This window comes from Gadus macrocephalus, chromosome 8 (genome assembly GCF_031168955.1).
Source record: "Gadus macrocephalus chromosome 8, ASM3116895v1".
In the NCBI taxonomy this organism is placed as follows: Eukaryota; Metazoa; Chordata; class Actinopteri; order Gadiformes; family Gadidae; genus Gadus; species Gadus macrocephalus.
The window spans coordinates 10,121,420-10,128,919 of NC_082389.1; the positions used below are offsets into that span (position 1 = coordinate 10,121,420).

The following is a 7,500-nucleotide window of genomic DNA, read 5'->3' on the forward strand; positions in this document are numbered from 1 at the left end:
CTGTTCAACAACACTATGTTTGGACCAAACTTGTGATCTAACCTCCAGAATCAACCGATTTGTATTTGGTGGGACGACTGGGACGATTACAAATTATAATGTCATGTTTTTGGACTAAGGGAACTACTTTTCTCAGCTTATGAACACATCTCCTGGGCGTTCTGGTCTCCAATCGCAACTACAGGAGTGGAACTCGTTTTTGTCCCTGACCTGCTGACCAGTTCAGTCCAGAACTCCGACTGTCAACGGCTTTATATTTACAGACATGGAACATGCATTCCCCATTAGGGCCTAATGGGGCTCAGAGGATGCTGGTCTCGGACTGCACGGTGAAGGGGTTCTGGGAGTCCTGGCCCCCGTGGTCGGCGTGTTTGGAGCTGTCCGGGGAGAGGTGCATTCTGGGAAATCGCTGGTTCCTCCTGAGGTGACAGTTGAGGTGGATGTTCCTCCACTTCCTCCTCAGCTCCCCCTGAACCTGGGGAGGGGGGGAGTTACTAGAGATGCACCACACACAAACACACGCACGCACGCACAAGCCCAGATCTAAAAGAGTATAAGATGGTCTTACCTCACTGTTGAGGAAACAATACAAGATGGCGACTGTCAGACCCTGGAACACAGCAACACAACACACATCAGCTCATCACTCTTTGAACTACCAACACATCAGCTACAGTCTTTAAACTACCAACACATCAGCTCATCACTCTTTAAACTACCAACACCTCAGCTCATCACTCTTTAAACTACCAACACATCAGCATCTCAGCCTTTAAACTACCAACACAACAGCTTCACTCTTTAAACCACCAACACATCAGCATCTCATCCTTTAAACTACCAACACATCAGGTTCACTCTTTAAACCACCAACACATCAGCATCTCATCCTTTAAACTACCAACACATCAGGTTCACTATTCAAACTACCAATACCAATGTTATCGAGCAGTTAAAAACTACCACCAACGGGCCGTATTCACCTCATGGCCATTTTTGATTGTCTAGCACAGGGGTCCCCAATTACTTTTCATAGTGGGCCACTATGAAAATCCACTTGGAAACGATGGGCCACTCAACCTCCAGCCCCACGGCCATCGAGCAACCAAACCAATCAGCTTTAAAACTCACCCCTTGACAGGCCTTCCTGTAGTCTTCTTGTTGTTTTGTGTATTATTTGACAATATATGTATGCACTCAGTTGTATGCGCTTTGAGATTGTACAAACGAAAAGTGATTTAGACATAAAATGGATTATAATACTATTATTTGTATATTGGATATCAGATCATCCTCCTTAGAAGGATAATCAAATAGTAAAAGAACTATTAAAGTAAGTATACAAATAAATAGAACATCATGGCCGGAGCTCCATCAAAATATTATTTTCAAAAAACTGGGTTACTTCTGTAAAAACAATTTCACCTGTAGTGTGCCCATGTAATGAAAAAAAGCAGAAAAACAGAAAGCTTTTTCGAGGTTCTATCACAGGACTCGTCGATGGCTCGTGACATTTAATCAGCTTTTTTGAGATCGGCAAGGAGGATTGAAAAGCAATCCTCCGCAGAAGCGTTCTTGTTGCCAGTCTCATTACTAGTCAGTGGTACCCTCTTGATTAACTCTCTCAAAGAAGTTCTTATTTTTTCATCGTGCCTGAGCACTTAGTCCAGCATTTCCACAGCACTTCATAAGGTCTGCATCTGAGAAATGTTTCTTGCTCTTTGCGAGATGCCATGATACACGGAGCGATGCTGTGGTTGAAGTGGTAGTGGTTTTATGAATAATTTTTACCGAGTTTTCATAAGCAGTAGTTAGGCTAGATATTTCTTGCTTTCATGTCTCGGATCCTGGTGGGAATGCTTCCTTAAAGTTGCTATATTAGCTTCAAAATGCCTCTTTACATGAGCAACCTTGTTAACCGATATTGCTTGTAAACAGAGTAAGCAGGCTGGTTTAGCCATGTCATGTCCATGTAGAATGAACAAATATTGTTGATTCCAATCTGCGTTAATTATTCTATTGTCAACTTTCCTTCTTTTGGTAGCCATCGTTCTCTCTGTGTTATCCGCCTCGCTCTTAGATACAGTTCAATAGGGTTGCTGATATTATTTGGCGCGCGAGGGAGGGGGGCTGGATGAGGGCAGAAATGCACAGTTGAATTAGTTTGATTTAATTTAATCAATTTTCTTAATTATTATATCTCTTATTGTGCTTAAAGCAATAAAGGGACAGGACGCTATGATGTCTATACTTCTCTGATCGCCACAATATATATATATATATATATATATATATATATATATATTAGATATATAATTTTTTTATCAAAAAAATCGCTTGTATGCTGAGTAATTCTTAGTAATTCTTTTGTGGGCCATAAATCAACTCGTGGCGGGCCGGGTGTGGCCCGCAGGCCTCCTATTGGGGACCACTCTAGCAGGTTGGTCGAGTGAGGAGGTGTGAGGGAGGAGCTCACCTGGAAGGAGCCGAGGGCCAGGTCAAAGAAGATCTTGTACTCCTCTGCGATGGACTCGCTTGGAGACACGAAAACCACGTAGTGGATCCCGAACAAAGGGATCAGCAGCAGAGTGGATTTAGCCAACCGCCTGCAAGACAGCAGAGAGAGACAGATGATTCTGTCTGCCTGTCAGTCTACCTGTCTGTCTGTCTGTCTGTCTGTCTGACTACCTGTCTGTCTGTTTACCTGTTTGTCGGTCTGACTACCTGTCTGTCTTTCTGTCTACCTGTCTGGCTGTCTGTCTATCTACCTGTCTGTCTGTCTGACTACCTGTCTGTCAATTTTCCTGTCTGTCTACCTGTCTGCCTGTATGACTACATGTCTGTCTGACTTTCGTCTGACTATCTGTCTGTCTGATTACCTGTCTGTCTGTCTACCTGTCATGGTCTGTCTGTTTCCTTGTCTTGTTTTGGTGCGTTTCCTGTTTTACTTTGTTATCTCTGTCTTGTTTCTCCCCATGTCCGGTCAGGTTTCCCTCCTGTGTGATTACTGCTCCCTCCCCTAATGTGTTTCAGCTGTTACTCGTTGCGTGCCCTGTGTGTGTTTGGTATTTAAGCCCTTGTCTTTCCTTTGTTCCTTGTCGGATCATTTTAGTTCGTGGTGAGTTGTGTCCTGTGTGTTACCTGTGTCCCCTGTGTTACCCCCGTCACCCGTATTCCTTGCCTTTTGCGTTAATAAATTATCCTTTTATTGAACTGTCTGCTATTGGGTCCTACCCGCCTGCCTGCCACCCGCTAACCGTAACCGTAACACTACCTATCTGTCCTTCTGTCTCTGTCTGTCTCCCTCTCCGTCTGTCTTTTGACTCTTCTTTGTATAGAAAACATTAAATTTTTTTGGCATTGGTTGAGTTTCTGCTCAGTACCTGTACTGTGAATGGTCATGTTGGTGTCGATACCTCTGTTTGGTTGGGTTAGTGTCGTTCCTGTACTGTGATTGGTTGGGTTAGTGTCGTACCTGTACTGTGATTGGTTGTGTTAGTGGACGGTACCTGTACTGTGATTGGTCGGTTTAGTGGGCGGTACCTGTACTGTGATTGGTCAGTTTAACTGGCGGTACCTGTACTGTGATTGGTCAGTTTAGCTGGCGGTACCCCTACTGTAATTGATCCGCATAGTGGGCGGTACCTGTACTGTGATTGGTCGTTTCCCCCAACATCCGGACACCTGAGCTTCTGGACCAGGATGCGAATGATGCTGATGAAGAGGACAAAGTTCACCTGGAAACCGTTTACACAACCAATCAGTCACCATGGAAACACTTTACACATCCGATCAGTCGCCATGGAAACAGCTTGCACACGACCAATCAGTCAACATGGAAGCAGTTTACACACAACCAATCAGTCACCATGGAAATACGCTTACACATGCTTGGAACATACCATTATGGAGACTCCTATTGGTCCGTTGATCACCCAGTTAGGGATGGGGTTTTCGTTTCTTTCCCAGCACCTGAGGGGCAGAACAGAAACCCAATCAGCAGAGCGGATTCCAGCCTCTCTCGAGCAAGGCATTAACACTGCCAGGGTTTGATGTCTAACTGGGAGTGTAAAGTCACAGTATCGTAAGAGGCTGTGGATCAAATGGCAGATTTATAAGGTGGGTGGTGTGACATCCATAAGGTCACACCATCATAAGCATAAGATGTCTACTGCCTTGCTCAAAAGCACCCGGCCCAACAAGGTGTCTCTCCAGCGAACAGAAGCCTGACTGTCTCCTCACAGAGCAGCTGTCTGTCTGTCTCCTCACAGAGCAGCTGTCTGTCTCCTCACAGAGCAGCTGTCTGTCTGCCCTCCTCACAGAAGCAGCTGTCTGTCTGCCCTCCTCACAGAAGCAGCAGTCTGCCTGCCCACCTCACAGAAGCAGCTGTCTGTCTGCCCTCCTCACAGAAGCAGCTGTCTGACTGCCCTCCTCACAGAAGCAGCTGTCTGTCTGCCCTCCTCACAGAAGCAGCTGTCTGACTGCCCACCTCACAGAAGCAGCTGTCTGTCTGCCCTCCTCACAGAAGCAGCTGTCTGACTGCCCTCCTCACAGAAGCAGCTGTCTGACTGCCCTCCTCACAGAAGCAGCTGTCTGTCTGCCCTCCTCACAGAAGCAGCTGTCTGTCTGCCCTCCTCACAGAAGCAGCTGTCTATCTGCCCTCCTCACCGAAGCAGCTGTCTGTCTGCTCACAAAGAACTATTCAGTCCTGCTGTTTGTTTACCAAACAGCGTGATCTTCATACCTCGGTGTGATTGGCCCATTAAAGTGTCCGGAAAGGGTTCACTTTAACGGTGAACCAACGTCCTCTGCTCGTTGGTTGGTGGAACATTTCAAACCGCTTATTGCGGATCAATTATTGATGAATCGACTCTTTCTATCGGTCACAGAATGGTGTGACAACCCATGCATTCTAATCTGTGCTGCCTCGGATTCACACAGCGGCTCCTGACTCAAACCAAACCAGAGCCTTCTTTGTGGAGATGTTGTCCCACACCGCTGCCCTCCAAGGATATGCTTGCCATTTTCTGTATGTTATCTAACATGTGAGTTGGCTCCAGATCAGATAGCAACTGGTGAGCTAGTTACAGTTAAGTCGGTTACAGGTAGACTAGCTGCACATGAACTAGCTAGAGCTGAGTTAGCTGCAGGTGAAGAAGCAACCGGTGAGCTAGCTAAAGGTAAGTTGGTTACAGGTAGACAAGCTGCACATGAACTAGCTAGAGCTGAGTAAGCTGCAGATGAAATAGCAACCAGTGTGCTGGCTACAGGTAAGTTGGTTACAGGTAGACTAGCTGCAGGTTTACTATCTAAGTTATCGACAGGTTGAAAAAAGTTACAGGTGAATTGTTCGCAGGTGAGCTAGCTAAGAGTGAACTATCTACAGTGGAGTGAGTTGAGGTGTCACTCACCCTGAGTCTTCAAGGTGCACTCTGGTCATGACCCAGGTGAACACGAACACGGTGGGAATACCTGAACGCACCAAACAGGAAACAGACATGAAGCCTCCCACACGAACGACCTCCTCACCCCCCCCGTGGCGTCTCCTGTCTGATCCGAGCGTCCTACCCCAGCCGACGAGCAGATACACGACGAAGGGCCGGTTCTCGGAGAACATGACGACGAGCAGCGTGTGCAGGTACAGCCCCTCCACCAGCAGCCAGTAGAAGTTAGCCATGATGAAGTACTGGAAGAACACCAGGCTGGCCTTACAGCCCAACTGGGGACAAGGGAGGAGGACACTGGAGAGCCACAACTCCCAGGAAGACCATGGAGAACCTCAACCCCTAGAACTACAGCCAGGAGGACACTGGAGAACTACAACACAGGTGGGATGGTGATTGGCTAGTCCTCCATCCTGATGGACACACACAGTTGTGACGTCACTGATGGGGTGGAAAGCGAAAGCAGCTGTAGTGGACACTACAGCTACGCTACAGGATGTGTCGGGGGGGGGGGGCTCACCAGCGAGGGCTCCTGGGAGCACTGGGAGCTGTGGGAGAACAGGATGTGGTCCTTCACCAGCACGGCCACCGCCCGCAGGATGAAGGACAGGAACAGGTTCAGGTGGATCAGGTTTCTGGTGCAGCGGAGCCGCCTGCACACACACGCACGCACACACACACACGCACACGCACACGCACATGCACTCACACACACGCGAACACACACTCAAAGTGAGGTAAAGTGAAGAGGAAATGAGGTGAAACTGAACAGGAAGTGGAACTCACCGGAACAGACAGAGGATGGCGCTACCAGTGGTGAGGGCGATCAAGGAAAGACTGTGGCCGAGCGTATATAGAGTCTGGACCACCATGTAGAAAACCAGCTGAGAGAGAGAGGGAGGGAGAGAGAGAGAGAGAGAGAGTGAGTGAGTGAGTGAGTGTGAGAGAGAGAGAGAGAGAGAGAGAGAGAGAGAGAGAGAGAGAGAGAGAGAGAGAGAGAGAGAGAGAGAGAGAGAGAGAGAGAGAGAGAGAGAGAAGAGAGAGGGAGATAGAGGGAGAGAAAGGGAGAGAGAGAGAGAGAGAGAGAGAGAGAGAGAGAGAGAGAGAGAGAGATATTGGGGACAGATTGATTGAAGGATTCATTTTGTAATAGACTAGTTTTTGCACTCTTTCTCACTTTATAGAGTGAGATGGAAAGAAACGTATGGGTTTGTGTGAGTCTGTGTGTACATGTGTGTGTGCGTGTGTGTATGTGTTTATGTGTGTGCATGTGTTTTTGTGTGTGTGTGTATGCATGTGTGTGTTTGCTTATGTGTGTTTGAGTGTATGTATGTGTGTGTGTGTGTGTGTGTGTGTGTGTGTGTGTGTGTGTGTGTGTGTGTGTGTGTGTGTGTGTGTGTGTGTGTGTGTGTGTGAATGTGTGTGTTTTGGTCCTCCCCTCTTATCTTGCTTCCTCAGATAATCTGAGGTGCGCTTGATTCACGAGGACTTCTTTCCGGTGCACACCGTATGTAACACACACACACACAAACACACACACACGCACACACACACACACACACACACACACACACACACACACACACACACACACACACACACACACACACACACACCACTGCATCCCTGTCTATGATGTCGCCCATGAGGAGGCAGGTGATCAAACACACGATGTGTTTAGAGGAGAGACGGTTCAACGACGGTTCACTGTGGAAACAGGCCAGGGCTCAAGACCAGACCATCTACTGCCTCCCAGTGCCTCCCAGTGGACCGAGGGGGTCGAACCATATCAGGGGGCTGGTGGTATAAGGCTCAGCTCTGCTTCTTCACAGCCAACAGGTCGGGGGTTCAAACCCCGGGTGGTCTGATCTCTGTTCTTTGATCGTCCTGTGAGGATGTTCTCTGTTCTCTGTTCCCCTCATGAGGAGGTTCTCTGTTCTCCCTGTGAGGAGGTTCTCTGTTCCCCTCATGAGGAGGTTCTCTGTTCCCCTCCTGAGGAGGTTCTCTGTTCCCCTCATGAGGAGGTTCTCTGTTCTCTGTTCCCCTCATGAGGAGG

The 7,500-nt window shown here is 47.9% G+C and overlaps 1 protein-coding gene across 1 annotated transcript in view; it reads right to left on the reverse strand.

Moving 5' to 3' along the window:
* vipr2 (vasoactive intestinal peptide receptor 2) overlaps positions 1 to 7,500 on the reverse strand; it is a 22,424-nt gene that overhangs the window by 1,018 nt on the left and 13,906 nt on the right. The window contains exons 4-12 of the mRNA XM_060058615.1: positions 6,231 to 6,328; positions 5,965 to 6,097; positions 5,569 to 5,719; positions 5,412 to 5,472; positions 3,903 to 3,972; positions 3,646 to 3,737; positions 2,477 to 2,606; positions 569 to 610; positions 1 to 475 (exon numbers count right to left, since the gene is read on the reverse strand). The exon at positions 1 to 475 is cut by the window's left edge and continues 1,018 nt beyond it. Of these exons, the coding sequence (XP_059914598.1) occupies positions 302 to 475; positions 569 to 610; positions 2,477 to 2,606; positions 3,646 to 3,737; positions 3,903 to 3,972; positions 5,412 to 5,472; positions 5,569 to 5,719; positions 5,965 to 6,097; positions 6,231 to 6,328 (951 nt within the window). The 3' untranslated portion in view covers positions 1 to 301. The remainder of the gene's footprint in view (positions 476 to 568; positions 611 to 2,476; positions 2,607 to 3,645; positions 3,738 to 3,902; positions 3,973 to 5,411; positions 5,473 to 5,568; positions 5,720 to 5,964; positions 6,098 to 6,230; positions 6,329 to 7,500) is intronic.